This window comes from Megachile rotundata, chromosome 11, assembly GCF_050947335.1.
Source record: "Megachile rotundata isolate GNS110a chromosome 11, iyMegRotu1, whole genome shotgun sequence".
In the NCBI taxonomy this organism is placed as follows: Eukaryota; Metazoa; Arthropoda; class Insecta; order Hymenoptera; family Megachilidae; genus Megachile; species Megachile rotundata.
The window spans coordinates 5922295-5939646 of NC_134993.1; the positions used below are offsets into that span (position 1 = coordinate 5922295).

At 38.0% G+C, this 17352-nt stretch overlaps 1 protein-coding gene across 2 annotated transcripts; it reads left to right on the forward strand.

The window, feature by feature from the left end:
* Nucleotides 1–1300: 1300 nt before the first annotated feature.
* LOC105663591 (uncharacterized) lies at nt 1301–10880 on the forward strand. Of its 2 annotated transcripts, XM_012293333.2 has the most exons (6): nt 1301–1551; nt 1962–2093; nt 6441–7775; nt 9350–9697; nt 9943–10091; nt 10186–10880. In XM_012293333.2, exons 2-4 carry the CDS (start codon nt 2085–2087, stop codon nt 9518–9520), a joined length of 1515 nt encoding a protein of 504 aa, XP_012148723.2. In that variant the 5' UTR covers nt 1301–1551; nt 1962–2084; the 3' UTR covers nt 9521–9697; nt 9943–10091; nt 10186–10880. The 2 variants fall into 2 exon arrangements, with proteins under 2 accessions (XP_012148723.2, XP_076393196.1); XM_076537081.1 differs by lacking the exons at nt 1301–1551; nt 1962–2093 and having other exon boundaries at nt 5479–7733.
* The last annotated feature ends 6472 nt before the right edge of the window (nt 10881–17352 follow it).

Genomic DNA, 17352 nt, shown 5'->3' on the forward strand with positions numbered 1-17352 from the left:
TCTCTTTAACTCTGCTATCTAGTCAAACATATTATAGGCTAATGGTCTTTTACAAATAGGAACACAGATTACTACACTTAGCTATACACATAGGGTTGTTTGTTGAATTAAAATCAACAGAATAATCAAGAAATTCTATTCCAAGTAATAATGACTATCCCCTGTTATTGGTAAACTTAACCTTCTTAAATTGTTCTACTTTATATTATATAATAGATTTGTTGCTTGTGTTTTCCCTCTAGTATGATCACTAATTTCTAGTCTTTATAGTATTTTTCAGTCAAGAGTTCTTTACTTCTTAGTGATTTAATTTTATTGATGATTTTTACTCTTTCAATCACATTATGAGACTTCTAATGTGTCCTGGAAATTGGGAGATAATGAAGTGATAATAAGAAGTGAATAGAATTGATGGTTTAGAGTAGGATAGTAACGCCAGTCCTAGAAGACCGAACCTGTCAATCTGAGACTTGGTTAACCTTAGGACATAGTTGATACAGTCTTGTCTAATAGGATCTTAACTATGTAACTAAGTAAACACGTAACTATTTATTCTTCTCAAGAATTTATTCTCTTGGGATCTATTTATTTTATCTTATTTTTTACTTATTTATTTTCTTTTAATTAGGCAATTTTACTTCAGCATATACTTGAGAGGTTACCTACTGACTTACTCATTTTTTTTTGTTTTGGTTACATACTTGTTTATTTATTTATTTACTTATATATATACTTATTTAATTATTTATTCATGTACCTTTATCTATTTATATATTTATTTATTTAGTGAGCTATTTATTATTTATGTATTTATTTACTTATTTTAACTGGCTACGAAGCTTCCTATTTAAGATTGTTCGGTAAATGTTCGGTAATCGGTGAAGCGGACTCGGGAACTCGGGGGGGTTTTCAATAACCCGGTCAAATAAATTTTACACAGTTTATTTAACACAAGAAAAACCACAAAACGAAATTGCACACACTACACGCACACGACGACACGACGAAGAAATAATTAGAAAAGTACGATCAAAATGGTAATGTTCGGTTTCGCGCACCGCGTGTTTACTGCTCGGGATTATAACGTCTTGTGTTGACAAAGATTGGCTTGGTACTCTCGTTCGCGAGGGTCGGGTGATCACTTAAATTCGAGAATCCGCGGTAATTGTCGTCATCACGGCCCAATCAGCTGTTGCTTATTAGACGTGACGATGACGGGAACCAATAAGTTTTATATCGGTAACGGGGGGTTCTCGGTGTCTCTCGATCCTTCGAGAACGCACCGAAAGAGATCTTCCGGTGCGTCCAGGAGGACGAGAGACAGAGAACTTCACGGTTGGGATTTAAATTCAGGGATCGCCCTCTTCTACTTGCCTAGATACGGAACAAAGATTATGTGCAATGATTTGATTTTATGGTGTTTCTCCTGTAAGGAATTGAAGACATCGCCTCACCCTCTGTTATATTGAGAAAAGTTCTAGTTTTGGATTATTTTTATCTGAATACCTACTAACGTAATGGTGGTTTTTAAAAAATTTTGACAAGTTGATGGTATGAAATATCTCGTTTTATTGATTTCACTACTTTATTCCTTATTTTCTTTAAACATAAGACTCAGCGTAATTCTGTTTTAATCTGAATACCTTCTTATTTCTTTCCTTTTTTACTATACTTGTTGAACGACTTTATTGCTATTTGACGTTATGGCATATGCTTTTTGCCCCTAATATCTTTATATAAGCAACAGTCCTAAATGAATATTTGAAAACTTGAATATGTAGCCTTTTTGTACGATATTATCCGCTTTATTGGATTCTATTCTCTCTTAGTGAACGTAGGGCATATCGTTACTGACCCAAGATTATATTCCTATATACTTTTACTCTTATTGTTAGTTAGATTTGAATTTGATTTACGGTGCGTTTATATTAAGACAATAAACAATCGCTGACTGATTTTAGCCTGACTCTTGAATTATTAATGAAGTTACTTTTAACAACTTTTCTCTACTTAAATTTCTGGAGGATACACTACGCTATTCATCCCTACGCCTTTTTGTGCTGGTCTTTGAGCTGTTCTATTGTATGATTAAGGTATTTATACATATTTTAGTAGTCGATAACTATAGATTATTATTTAATCTTTCACTTATCTAATATCTGAAATTCTTGTTACTTATCTTGTGTAGGCTGTCGTACTTACTCAGTGTACTCCGTCGGATAATTTAACCCGATGAAGGTTCCTGCGAATAACTTATTACCTGGATATTCCTGCTTTGATATATTAATACTGCATTTTCCTCTTGTATGCTGGCTTTTCCCTGAAGTATATTGACATCGGTTATTTATTATAATTTTCCCTACTTAATTCCTTATATAATATGTTACTCCTTTATTTCTTACCGTTTGATGTTGAAATTATTTATTTATTTATTTGTACAAATAACTTCTACTAATTCTATGGTTCTCATGGTATTATATGTTCTTATATTGGATTTGGTTTGTTTGAGTCTATGGATTATTTTATTCTTGACTAACTGGAACCCTCTAACTTATCTTTTTATTATCACAATTTCAACTTGTCTCCTGACAATTAAGTATAACCTAATTTTATTAAAGCACTGAGAATTTTAGATATTTCTAAAATGCTGTACCTACTCTGAATACATATTTTAACGTTGTACAGACTATATGACAGGACAATAATTTCGTGACGACTGTATACGGATTACTATTACTATTACTACTTAAATTCAATAATTCAGATAATTGTCATAGTAATACACATTATTGTGTAAATCTAAAATAGTTCTAAATTTAATTTAAACTAAAAAACTTTGTGAATACGCAAGTGAATAAATGTATATATATTTATAAATTTATAAGCAATTTAAATAGAACTTTAATTGGTTTGGCAAGATTGATTAATCAATCAATTAATTAAAAAATATTATTTAGAAGTAAGAGTTGTGACGGATCGGTGGGGGAAAAGCCCGAAGGGGGTTCCCTAGAGTGGGGGCGGTTAGGGAGAACGGCCCTCCACGCACCGATGCTCACACCCACGGCCGATTTATTTAACGGGGCGCCAGTGCCAATACTCGTCCGTAGTAATCGCCCTTCCGGCTGCTCTGTCGGGAGCGGGAATCAGAGGGGGTCAGAAAAAAAAAATTAGTAAAAGACCCGCGAGTTTGTATCCAACAAAGAGAATGCTTTTATTCGGGCCCCAAGTAGGCTACGTAAGCAGAACAGAAAAAACTATAGTGGACCCCACGCGTTATAGGCAACGGTCGAGGAAAAAGGGATCGACTCACCAGTTGCGAGGGAGGCTTTCGCGGCGCGGGGGCACACGGTACGCGCAAGTACAAAATAGAGAAATACAAAAAGAATGCTGAGGTATCCGTCCGCGTAGGAACACGCCCTCTGAGGGGTCGTGGACAGTAAGGGGACGTTGGTCCTAAATACCAAATACAGCGAAAAACTAGATTAGAGGGGACGGTGTCGTGTAGATCGTCCACGGCCTCTAGGGTCCTCGTCACTGGGACCAGGGGTCCTATCGCCCTCGCCCACGCGCAAATGGATAATCCAAAAAAAAAGAAGGGTAAGGAGATAACTCCTACCTTTTTGCGTAGGGGGTGTCCAAACTCCACGTTGGGGCGGCGGCGACAAAAAAATCCTCGCAGGCACACACACACGCACAATATACAAAGAAAACCAATACCGGAAAAAAAGAACGCACTACTAATAAACTGGCACACAAATCTGAGACGCAAAATATATAAGAAAAAAAAAGAGAGAACGGGCTTTAAAGTTAAGCGGGGCTTCAGCGAAAAACGGGTATATATCGCGACGGCTCGCTTGCTTCTTCTCGATCCGTGATCTTCTTCCCCGGTTCGCGGTATTCCCCCACCCCGGGGATTTCGGCGTCGAGGATGGGCCATCCCATGGTGCATTGCGGCCAGGTCCTGGGGCCCACTCTAGGTGGCAGTTGGGGGGTGGCTCGTCCCCAGGCCTGGCGTCCCTCGGTGGCGGGCTGCCGGTCGCCTCCGCGGAGGATGACGGGGTGGCGGCGCGACTGGACAGCCGGCGACTCTTCTTCGGTGGGCCCATCCCGCGCCTCCGTCGCTCAGGGAGGGGTTCCTCCGCGACCGGGGACAACGACGACTCCTTCCTGGTGCTGGAGGGGGGGGGGGGGGGGGAAGACAGAAGCGGGGCTCGCGAAAAGAAAAAAAAATATACAAATAAAAAGAACGCTCGTAAAAAAAACACACACACACACACGGCACACTCTCACTCATTCTTGCCCCAGCGGCGAGGGGGTCCGCTTGGGCGGAGGAGTGGGGCCGGCAATTCAGGGGGATCCTCGTAACGAGGCATAACAAAGAAGAAGGTAATCAACTAAATGAAAATATGCCTCGTTACAGAGTTTAGTGATAGATGAAGTAGTGAAATACAATGAGGCTTCGTTGTTTACAGAAAGCCATTCAACATTGTCGATTCCCCCTCCCTAGGGATAGTCTTCAACAGGACAGCAGACCCCCTATATAGGGGCGGGTTTGGTGGTTGGACATAGAATTAAAGTTTTTTAAAAAGGAATTGAAGGACGAATCCCGGCTTGGGTACCCCAAGCTGGGAGGATACGGTGATTGGTGTAGAATTTTTTTTAGTGGCAGGAAGTGTCTCAAAGAAAAAAGTGAGTTATGGTTTACTAATGATTATTCCTTCTATCTTATTTATTTGACGACGAATGAGGGAACTGTTTTTTGTAAGGTATGTAGCAGGGTTGTCTATATACTAATAAAGGATTTTTTGTCCTGAACAGGACACTCATTTATTCTTTTTAGAAACCAACCTAACTCCCCCGAGAAGGTGGGGCCACCTGCAACCCCACAGGTGAGCGTACCCTTCCTGGGGGCAATTGCCGTAGCCCGTCCCAAGCCGGGTTGAGAAAAGTAGAGGAGCCTAACCGTAGCTAACCTGTTTCCCCCCTTACCGGCCACCCTACGCCACGGGCGGAAGAGATGTCGGAAGGCAATTGCTCCACCCCCTGGGCTGAGGAACCCCAACTCGGCGGTGGTTTCGGTCCCAAAAAAAAAGGTTAGATACGGTTAAGCCCCTCTACTTTTCACAACCCGGCTTGGGACGGGCTACGGCAGTTGCCCCTAAGAATGGTACGCTCACCCGTGGGAGTCCAGGTGGCCCCACCTTCCAGGGGGAGTTAGGTTTGGTTATAGTCCTTATTATGAAAACGTAAAACTAGGTTAGTTAAATAAGTTAAGTACTACACATAAATAATGAAACTACAAAAAAGGTTATCTTACTAGAATTGTTACCATTATTTAACAAAATTTCTATTACATTCATTTCAATTTTAATCACATAATTGTTCCTCCCGCATGCTTCATCCAGTCTTCAAAGATAATATCTATTCTTCCACTACAAGTGTGCGTTCAATCAAAGATTAAATAATTACTATTTCTTTTTTATTAGTATTCCTTTCTAACTGGTATCCCTAGAAAGAGAAAGAAACCGTATACGATCCATCCTTATGTATTCCATTTATAAGTTATCATTCAGTTCGCTTAAGGGGGTATCCCAGTGTGACTGGTCAAAAAAATCGATTTATTTTTTATCATCTTAAAAAAATCTCCCTTCTTTCCTGCGTATAATGCCGAAACCCGGGTTTAAAAATTCGGAAAACTCCCGTCGCTAGACCTGTTTCCGTATCGCACATAGCACTACCCCGCGTATGATGATGATGATGATGATTAATGTTATGGGCATCGACTGCCATGGTCATTAGCCCAACCCCGCGTATGCACGTATAACTTTAACATCGTTTTTCTCGGAACGACATTTTTCAGGCTGGTCACCATGATTTCTCAAAAATGACTTGACCAATAGGGTTCAGCTTATACATACATGTTTAGCAGATGCGTGGGTATCGTCCCTACCACAGGCATACGGAAATATTAGTTTGTTTAAACTTTACAGCATAGAAAGTCACGAAAAATTGTGCCAAATAACACATTCAATATTAAAATTTGCACCACTTTGAAAGCTGTTAATATCTATTCAAACCTGAGGTAGGGGCGATAGCCATATTCATATATTTTAACAATCTTTTCGATTTTGTAACTGCGGACCAACTGGAGGGCAGTAAACATGGTGACCAGTTGGGTAGCTTTTCTCGAGAGGCTAACATTGTAGAGATCTCAGCCGTCTAACTGTACATAACTTCACTTCGAAAAAATTATTTTTTATATACCTAAACATAGACAAATAAACGAGAAAAGTTTCAGGACTGAAATGTGTTAATCAGTTATTGAAAAAAATTCTTAACTAACCGCTAAGAATAGTCGCGTCACACTGGGATACCCCCTTAAGGATAGTTCCTCTCTGATTATGCAGGCCGTTGAATTACATGATTTTAATGATGCGCAGAGGAAGTTCCAATCTTCTAATGAGAAGAAAAGTCACGGGCTGGATGAGAAAGAGGACAAAAAAGAAAACGAAGACTTTCAACTCGTCGTAAGAAAGAGGAAAAGAGGAGATGTAATCTGCACAAAATCTACTGATAGTAACAGCTCACCTAGTGAGATGAATAAGCAACCACAAAAGAGAAGGCCCTCCATGTTGAACAGGGGGGAGCAAGAACCCTTGAACCTTGGGGACACTACGAATAGAGTTGGCGAGACCCTGAACCTGAAACAAATAGAACAACAGAACAGACAGGACAGCAATTTCGATAACCTCCAAGGAGGCTTTATAAAAGTTAAATGTAAGGAGGGACTGGACTTCCAGCAAACCCTCAGGGAAATAAAAGGGAAGATTATTATAGGAAACGTGAGAGTAAATTGGATTAGGCAGACTAGATGGGGTAAAGAAGTTCTTTTTTACTTAGAGAAATCAGATGAATTACATAGTTTAGGGGATAGAATCAGGGGAGCAGGGAATGATATGGATGTAATTGTTGGAAAAAGGAAAAAGGTCATGTTCACAGGAATCGACTTAGATGTTCAGGAGGATGAATTTAAAGAGATTTTACATACGGAACATAAATTTATGGATTGTAGAGTTATATTTTATAAGAGATCTCTTAAAGGAAACAACAGTGCATGTGTGGATTTCCCTATTGACACGGCAAACGAAGTGATTAAGAGAGAGAGGCTAAGGATAGGGTGGACCTCGTGCAGGACTGCGGAATATGTAGATAACAGAAAGTGTTTCAAGTGTGGCTCTAAGACGCATCTAGCTTGGTCATGCAAACTTGAGAAAGGCGTTTGCTACAGTTGTGGCGGAGGTGATCACACTAGTAGAGAATGCACTTTTTTGAGACACAAAACAGGAGGCACTACCGGTACAAATACTCCAAAAAATCACGAAATTAGCCCAATAACTATGGAAATTGAACGTTTAAAAAAGCTCTTACAAGAAAAGTATAATGAAGTTACTGGGAAACAGGATATAAGAGGAACTACTCAAAACAAAGAGACTAATACCTGGGGACAACCAGAAGGAATTTCAGAGGAGGAAAGGAAGGTAGTCAATATTACATATAGGACTGGAAAGAAGGAAGTTAGATCCATTGGGACACAAACTGAGAATGAATTGACAGTTGTGAAGGAGAAATGGAGTGATATCCTCAAGAGAGGAACTAACAACCTAGATATTCGTACGGAAAAGGATCGACCTCGGACAGGGCTTGGAGATCTTCGTCCTATACCCAACTGGCAGGTAAAAAAGACGGGGATTAAGAATAGTAGGAATATCTTAGAGGTAAGAAGTACTCCACGTAAGAACGAAGAAAAAGAGATAACCACAAGGATAAAAAAACACAAAGGCAAAGCCATTTATATTAAATACAAAAAAAATAATTTTTAGAAAAAAAATACACCGACTTCGAAATGCACTAAAAAGTATAAAATAATTTCTATTTTCTAATGAAGTAATTTCTATTTCATTCAATCATACAATTACGTAACAGATATGAATGAAACCTATTTACTCGTTAGGTATTATATTAAATACATTTCAACCTTTTCGGAGGCGGTGCAAAATTAAAAGATTATTTTGAATATGTTATTTAATTTTGCGCCGCCTCCGAAAAGGTTGAAATGTATTTAATATAATACCTAACGAGTAAATAGGTTTCATTCATATCTGTTACGTAATTGTATGATTGAATGAAATAGAAATTACTTCATTAGGAAATAGAAATTATTTTATACTTTTTAGTGCATTTCGAAGTCGGTGTATTTTTTTTTCTAAAAATTATTTTATTTCACGCTTTTTATCGGCCGGCAAGACGTGTTTGTAGAAACAGTAGAAAATCGGCGACTGCATGTTGACTCATACACCACCAGAGACACGGAGGCATACGTAGTATTCAATATATTAGTAACAATAGTTTTTCGCTAATAACTCGAAAACTAAAGCTTCCCCTTAATTGTGGATAAGGAAAAAGTTGTTCAGAATCGTGTCCCTGATAACATATTAAAAGGACATCAAAATCGTCCAAAGTTGATTTCAAAACTTTTCAACAATTTTTCGCTAATATCTCGAAAACTAAAGCTTTCCGCGAAATTTGTATATGAACAAAATTGTTCAGAATCATGTCCGTGATAAGATATTAAGAGCGCACTAAAATCGAGAAAACTTTATTTCAAAAGTTGCCGGTTTTTTTGCAATAACAATACTTTGCAATTAAAAAATGAAAAATTTTTTGATAATGGTACCAATGGGGAGTCAGAACCTAACAGATGCAAAAGGTTTCGTTCCGATCGGTTCATCCAGCTAGGCGTAATCGGCGGGCACACATAAAAAAAAAAAAAAAAAAAAAAGAAAATATATACTGATCGAATTGAGTAACCTCCTCCTTTTTCGAAGTCGGTTAATAAGCGACGGACTAAAAGATATTAGCAAATTTAAAAAGGAGGTAGGGACCCCAAAAAAATGGAACGTTAAGTCAATGAGAATGGCTAGAGATGGGGGAATAATAGTAGAGGCGGAAGGGGAAGATGACATCTCTGCTTGGGTGGTACAAATCAAAGAAAAAGTGGGGGATAGAGCAAGAGTAATTAAGTTAGAACCAAAAGAAGGCGTAAGGATACGAAGAATCGATCCATCAATGGACTCCCAGGAGATCAGGGAGGCTATTGCTCTTAATTTAAAGGATGGTAAAAACCTCGAGATAAACGATATAGAAGTAGTGAGGATAATTAGGGAAGAAGGTGGCTTTCAAACCGCCCTTGTGAAGCTCCCGGATAGGATCGCGGAAACGCTAATTAAAAATAATAGTATTAAGATAGGTTGGTCCATTTGCACAATTAATAAATATTCTAAAATTTTAGTTAAATGTTGGCGATGCGGAGGATATGGCCATAATACGAACAACTGTAATAAACAATCAAGGACGAGAGAGGATAATCCCCCCCTCCCCCCTAAGGAGCGAGGATCTGCAAACAACAGGGAGAATACAATCAGAGAGGATGAGAACTCACCAAGGAGTATGGAGGTGTTGAAAACCGCGGAAAAGGCGAAGTGCTGGAGCTGCGGGGGACTGGGACATAGGACGGAGGATTGTAGCAGAGAAAATAGGACCACAAGACGAAAGGATATTGATTGGAATAAAGAGCGTGAAAACGGAGACAAAAGGCAGGAGGAACGATGGACTTCGCCACGGCAGGAGGAGTGGACGGGTAAGTCTAATTCCTTCGAACAAGAGTTAGAAAGGGCTAGAAAGACCCTTAGGGACATTGATGATCTGACGCGAGTCAGTGACCATGACGAAGACGTTAAGTCGGATAGTAGTGTAGTAAATTTGTAACAAGGGGAAATAAGGACACATTTTACTGTTTTTTAACAAAGAACGCTTATTTTAATTCTTTTATACTGTTATGACAATGCACGCTGATACAAGAATAATACAGATAAACCTGAATAGATCCCCAGCGGCGTGGGATCTGTTGGATAATAAGATGCAGAAAGAGGGTACTAGCTTGACTATAATTAGTGAACCGCCAAGATCGATGGGCAATTGCACCACTTACTTGAGTAAGGATGGAGGCGCCGCGATTGTGGGGGCTAATCTAGGTAAGAGTTTGAAAATGACCTCACAAGGAAGATGCTATGTACCCTGTTCGTATGGGGATATAATGATTTTTTCGGTGTATATTTCGCCAAATAGACAAATGAACGAATTCATCACGAATTGGGAAGAGCTGTCAACCGAGGCAGACAAGCTTAAAAGGGGAACAGGACATAGTAAGATTATTATTGCGGGCGATATGAATGCCCATTCCATTAGATCGGGTAAATCCAGAAAAAGGGGTATAGAACCGAGAGGAAAGTATTTAGAGACATGGCTAGATGATTACGGATTTATCTTGTTACGCGGGAAAGAGATCAGTTCGTGTTTTAAAAAAACAAAATATTTATTTTACTCCTTAATCACTACAACACTTTACAATGTGCGCAATTTGTTACAATCGAATGTTCTCGCAATCCGACCCGAAACCTTAGCTCCGACTATCTTGAGTGTATATTATTATTGCCTGATGATTAATGTCCGATGGTTAATGTCGCGCGCGCCGGCCTGCTTCTTCTTTTATACTCTTGCTTATCTCCTGATGGCGTTACCGTTTTCGGCTTATCTTGTTTTCGACGTTTGGACCACGCGTTATCTTGTTTATACCGTTTGACCGGTGAGATTCCTCCCGGGGTGAAAGAAAATGCGTCCTCGCATTTTAATTTATATTTCGAGAATATTCTAATCTATTCGAATATTACATTCCTTCCTGAATCTATTAAATCCTGTTCAAATTCTACTGACAACTCTAATACGCTCTCTAACTTATTTACTAAATTGGGGTTATTTTTCCATTCTACAAACATGTTACAATATATTTCTGAATACTTAATGATCTAGTTCTTAATAGATAGAAAAATCTAGAGAAAAATTGTAAATAAGAATCGCATTCTTAGTTTCAATGTACCTCGTTGGTAGACAGTCTGTAGAACGTTTTTCTGGAAAGTCTTGATCTTGTTGACGGTTCTCGTTCTTGGTATTGGGGTGGTTCTTCTTCCTGGTGCATTAGATCCGTCATTCTGATTGGTCTCGCAGGTGTTCTATCGATTGTCTGTGCATATGTTCCAAATGAACAATGATCGTAAATTGTGATACACGGCGTTAATATTTTCTTCATTAGCTTCCATATAGGTTGTAGGCAATTTATTTTATGCAGAATATATAATGTGGCTCCAGCTAAACTAGCATATCCTAGTATGGTAATATAATATTTGAATCGCTCCATTGTAGTCATGGTTCTCCTTTTTAGCGATAATATTTCAATCTGTTGATTTATTTCGTCTATCGTTGTTCCTATCAATTGAAGGTCTTGAGCTGTAATTTGTGTTTTCTTTAGATACGTTATATTAAGATCTTGTATATCGATTTGTCTGTCCATTAGTATTTGCTTCCAATGGTCTAAATGTTCTGTGGTTTCGACAGGTATATTTAATGTGGTGTTTCCCTTTTCTCCTCCGGCTTTTATAATTGCTTCTTCGGTTGTTCCGGCGCATCCTTGCGGTAGATGTACTATGTTTCTGTCTTGTATTGTTATTATATGCAGTTCTTTATTCTCACAAATAATATGTATTTGTTCCTTCTTAGGGGTAATGGCTATCCAGTCTTGGTTTGTTGACAGTTGAATGAATAACGTTCCTTGCAATTTTATATATTTTTGCGAACATTGTTGGCTCTTCTTCAGAAGTAATTCTATTAAACAAGCGTTTGAAGACGATGTCAAATAATTTGGATGTTTCCTTTGGATTACATATTGATTTCCCACACTTTTAAATTGTGTTTTTTCCTCTTCGTCAATAGGTATGAATTCCGTTTGTGGCTTGTTCAAAAGTAGATATTCGAATTCTACATTGTATACGGAATATCCTTGAATGTATGAGTAAATTGGTAATGCAATTGGTCTGTATAATGTGTAGATATCTTCTTCTAATATTGGAATTCGAAGATTGTAAATTAATTTTTCGTTTGTTAGCGTTATTGATATTTCGCTTGTATCTAGTAACATTCCGTAGTATTCTTCCCTTAATGGTACAGGAAATTTTTCGGATTTCGTTGTGTTTCTTATAGCTTCAAACAATTCTGAGGGAGGTAATATTGTTGGATGTACTATGCCGTGTTTGCCGTCGACGATTGCTTCTTGAAGCTTTTGCATTGTTGTTGAAACGTCGTGATAAAGAAATATGTAATCGGCTAATGTTTCATCTATTTCTAAATTGAATATCTCTTCCTTTGTGGCGTTTTGTAATAATTCAAAATTGATATTCAGCTTGTCTGTTTGCTGCTGAACATATTTGTAAGTTCCCAGGTTATCTTGTATCTTGTGGAGTAATATCGTTGTTTGATTTCTTACCAAGTGGGCTATCTTGATATTATCTTCTCTCAATTTGTCCAGTTCGTTGTTGTAATACTCTGCATCTGAAGCTGTCATTGTTCCAAATAGTATTTTCATTCCTTCTCCCACAGCATTAAGTAGTCCTCTTCTCTGTATATGTCCCATGAATTTCCTTAAAGATGTTAGCTCTTGATTCAATCGCTTGTTGCGTTCTTGTTGAAGGAGTATTCTTTGTTTGCTTAAACATGGATTAATTTCGTTGCATCGTTTAGCTAACTGATTCGTGTGTAATACTAATAATCTTATTTCGTCTTGTAAGTGTCTATATTCAGTTCCAACAGTGACTTTCCATGTGTCGTGATATAACTGAGCTTCTTTTATATGTTCCAAGTAAATTGATTTCTTTGTGTCTATTGGCGTTATAACTATTTCTTCTCGATCAATCGGTTTCGTCGGTGCTTCGTGTATCAATGTGCTCAGCATCAGTAGCTTCAATAATCGATTCATTTTCGTCTTGTTCTCGTGCAGCTTCTTGATTTTCCTCTTCTGTCTCTGTAACATAGAACGGTTTCAAGTCGGATAGATGATATGTTACATTTCGATTTCCTTTTCGAATTGTTGCTGCTTGATTATCTATTATTCCAATAATTTCATATGGGCCTTCCCATGGTGAATCAAGTCTTTTATCTTGTAGCTGTCTTCTTCGAACCATTACTTGTTGTCCGATTCTGTATTCTCTTTCTATTCTGCCGTCTGGTAATCTTAGCCGTGTTCTTTCTTGTTGATTTCTTATTCTTTCTTTTGCAATTTCTTGTGTTCGTCTTCTCTTATTGCTTAGGGCTTCATACGCCATTTTGTGTCCAAATTCCATTTCGTGTGTTTCTATTGGAATATAAGGCTTCCAGCCAAACATAAATTCAGAAGGTGATATTCCGGTTACTTCATTATGAGTATTATTGTATGATATCGTAGCGTCGGGTAGGAGCTTAACCCATTCGTTTTTTCCCTCTATAAAACTTCTTAGATAGTTGAATACTTCTTTATGCGTTCTTTCATTTTTCCCGTTAGACTGTGGATGATATACTGCCGTTGTTGTGTGCTTAACCCTGAGCTTTTCTTCAACAAATTCTTGAAATTCTCCTCTAAATTCGAGTCCATTGTCAGTCAATATTTCCTTCGGTACTCCAAATACTTGACAGTAATATGTCCAGAAATTTTCTACGATTTCTTTGGGCGTTTTTGTTTTCAATGGAGCTAATTGTACGTATCGTGTTAGGTAGTCTTGTATAACTAGTATGTATCGATACTTTCTATCCGATGGTAATGGTCCAATCGTGTCTAATGACACTTTATCGTTAGGCTTAGATGGTATATCGGGCATTCCTGGGGGCGGTCTATTAGCCGTATATTTTAGTCTTTCTCGTTGACATATTTCACATTTCTTTATAAAATTTTCCACATCTTTCGTTATTCCTGACCAATTATACATAGTTCTTAACCGTTGGAGCGTCCTTTCGACTCCTTGGTGTCCGCCTATGGTGCTTTCATGCACGCTTTTTATTAGTCTTTCCTTTTCTTCTTGTGTTTCTGGATCCTTTGCTGTATTGCATTTTACGATTAGACGCTTCTCCGGCGTTTTTCTTTTGTGAATAAATTCGATCATTCTCAGGATCGTTTCTTTTACATAGGGGTCGGCAATTCGTACTTCTATTTCATCGACTTCTGGTACCTTGGTTCTCAGACCAGCGTACCATATTTCTTCTTCTGTACTCGGATCAATGCATAGACCCCTGTTCGTTCTGCTGGTTGTGACGACGAGTCCTCTCCGGGATACTCGCCCTGAGTCGTATTCCAGCGTTTCTTCTCTTTCAAACGTTTCTTCGTTATCCTTGAATTCGCTGTACGTTGGAGCGGCTTCTTCCTGAAGGTCGCTCAATACGTTTTCTATCGTTTCATTCATTTCGTCATCATCGATCATATGTATCGTAGTTTTCGGAATGCGGGATAATGCGTCCGCGTTAGCATTGCTTTTACCCTTCTTGTAGATTATCTCATAGTCATATTCCTCTAGTTTCAATCTCCATCTCATGAGTCTAGAGGTCGGGTCCTTGACGTTCATAACCCATGTTAAAGGTTTGTGATCAGTAATTATCTTGAACTTTCGTCCGTATAAATATTGATGGAAGTGTTTGATTCCCCAAACTATGGCTAATAATTCTTTCTCGGTTGTTGAGTAATTCCTTTCCGCCTTATTAAGAGTTCTTGATGCATATGCTATAGGTCTATCTTGTCCGACAATTCCTTGGGAAAGTACAGCTCCAATTGCTTCATTACTTGCGTCTGTGGTTAGTATGAATGTTTTATTCCAGTCGGGATAAATAAGAATTGGTTCTTCACAAAGAGCGTTTCGTAATGTATCAAAAGCATTCTGTTCCTCATTTTCCCATTTCCATTTAACTTTGTCTTTCAATAATGTAGTTAATGGTGACGCCTTTTTCGAAAAATCTTTTATGAATTTTCTGTAATATCCAGCTAATCCTAAAAATTGTTTGACTTCTTTTGGATTCTTAGGTATTGGGTAAGTTTTTATCTTCTCGATTCGTTCTGGGTTTGGTTTTATTCCTTCGGCAGATATTATATGTCCTAAATATGATAATTCTGGTTTAAGGTATTCGCATTTGTCTGGTTGTAATTTTAATCCACATTTTGATAATCGCTCGAGCAAAATTTGTAAATTTCTATTATGTTCTTCAAGAGTAGTCCCGAATACTATTATATCGTCCATATAAACGAAGCACGTATTTCCTATTAATCCTCTTAGGCCATTGTTCATCATTCTTTGGAAGGTAGCTGGTGCATTTTTCAATCCAAATGGCATTCTATTATATTCGTAATGTCCGTCAGTAGTAGAAAATGCAGTTTTTGATTTATCTTTTTCTCTCATGCCTATTTGATGAAATCCTGAGGCCAAATCAAATGCCGAAAAATATTTCGCGTTACCTAATTTATCGAGTATCTCGTCTATTAATGGAAGTGGATATGAGTCTTGTTTTGTTCGTTCGTTTAATTTTCTGTAATCTATAACCAATATCCATTTCTTTTTCCCTGATGCATCTGGTTTTTTGGGTACTATCCAAAGTGGTGAATTAAACGGAGAATTACTTTCTCTGATTATTCCTTCCTCTAGCATTTTCTTTACTTGATTTGCGATTTCTTCCTGATGAATCGGAGGGAATCTGTATTGTCACGTATGGATCGGAGTTGGGTCTGTCAATTCTATAGAATGTTCAGCTAAATTGGTTAATGGAATAGGGTCTCCTGGCAATACAAAAATTTCGTGATACCTTTTTATTATTTCCCATATTTGATCTTTTCCATCTTTAATATGACCCAAACGTGTGTTCTGTTTCAAAAATTCTTCGCGTTCTTTAGTCAATGATTTGGGGCTCTTGGGAAAATCCGATGTCTCAATTTTTCGATCTAATACTTCTGTCGTTTTTATTGTTTTTGTCGCCGTTTCGCTCAAGTTGTTAACGGGTATCTGGGTGATTCCATTCTTTACCGTAACTAGCATGTCTATGTCCTCTAGGGTTATTTTGGCTTCACCGTTTTGAATATTCGTTACCTTGATTTTCTGTAATTTACTCGTTTTCGGTGGTATGGTTGTTTCCTCAGCATTATCTTTTCGTTTGAATACTCTATTTTCTAATTGTAACTGTCCTCGACAAATATCCCATGTACAATGTAATGTTCTTAATGAATCTATCCCAAGTAATCCGTCCTCTTGCATTATTTCATCTTTTACTACCAAAAATTTTAAATTTTTGCCCAATAATTTTGTTCCGAATTCGCCTGCTGTTTTAAAAGTATGTTGGGATAATGTTCTTATTTCGCGTGTATTTTGCCTTACTATTTTATTTTTGTCAGTAATCATAGATTCTCTCAATAATGAGACTGCAGCGCCTGAGTCTACTAAAAATCTACCAGTTTTCACGTTATCGAGTTGAAGAGTGACGTATGTCAATTGGTTGCCGAAAGCCGTGTTAATTTTTGTAATTGTTCGTTGATTATTTATTGGAGGTCCTCGTTTTGGGGGTCTCTTGGCTCTGGGTCTTGTTCTTGGTCGTTCGATATAGCATGTGCTGGTGGGGTTTCTGGGAATTCTTGACGTATTCGAAAATTTTGAAATCGTTTTGTTCTACATTCAACTTCGTCGTGTCCTATCCTTTTGCAATAATTACATTGTTTTACCTGATTTTGTGTTAGCGGTCTGGCTGGATATGAACGATTTTGGAAATTTTGCTGGGGTTTTCGCGTGTTGAAATTTCTAAAATTTTGTTGTGACCTTGACGTATTAAAGTTCGTATGATTCTGAGCCCTTAATGGATTCGGTCTGAATAAATTGTTTCTTTGCTGCATTAATTCTGACATTCGTGCTGCATTTATGGCTTCTTGAATAGATTGTGGATTTGACGTTTTTACTTCTAGTCGCGTTTCTCTTTCTAATCCATTTATAAAGTCAATTATTCCTTTTTGCTTTTCTTCCTCAAATAATAATTCACGTTGTTCAGTAGGGAGAGGTCTGCTTAGAGCGGCATTTAGAGCGGCGTCATGTATTCTCGTGAATCGCGATACGTATGAGTTTACAGATTCTTTAAAATTCTGTCTGCATTGAATTCTTTGCAATTGCAGCAGTGTCGAATCGGTTGGAGAGCCGTAATTTTGTCTTAATTGGCTTTTCAAATCGTCAAATGTTCTTATCATTTCAGCACGTATTACGGTTCTAGCTTTCCCGATAATTTTCTGTGCTAATATACTCCCAAGTAATAATTGCGATCTTTCTTTTTGTACGTTATATTTGACTGTCTCTACTTGGCAGATAAATGTCTCAACGGGTAAAGATTCTCCGTCGAATTCGGAAACAGTTCCTAATAATT

Bases quoted from the DNA above. Each gene is read 5' to 3' on its own strand.
- LOC105663591 (XM_012293333.2), top strand. The intron at 7,776-9,349 runs GTAAGAAGTACT...CTAAAATTTTAG, and splicing joins ATAGTAGGAATATCTTAGAG to TTAAATGTTGGCGATGCGGA.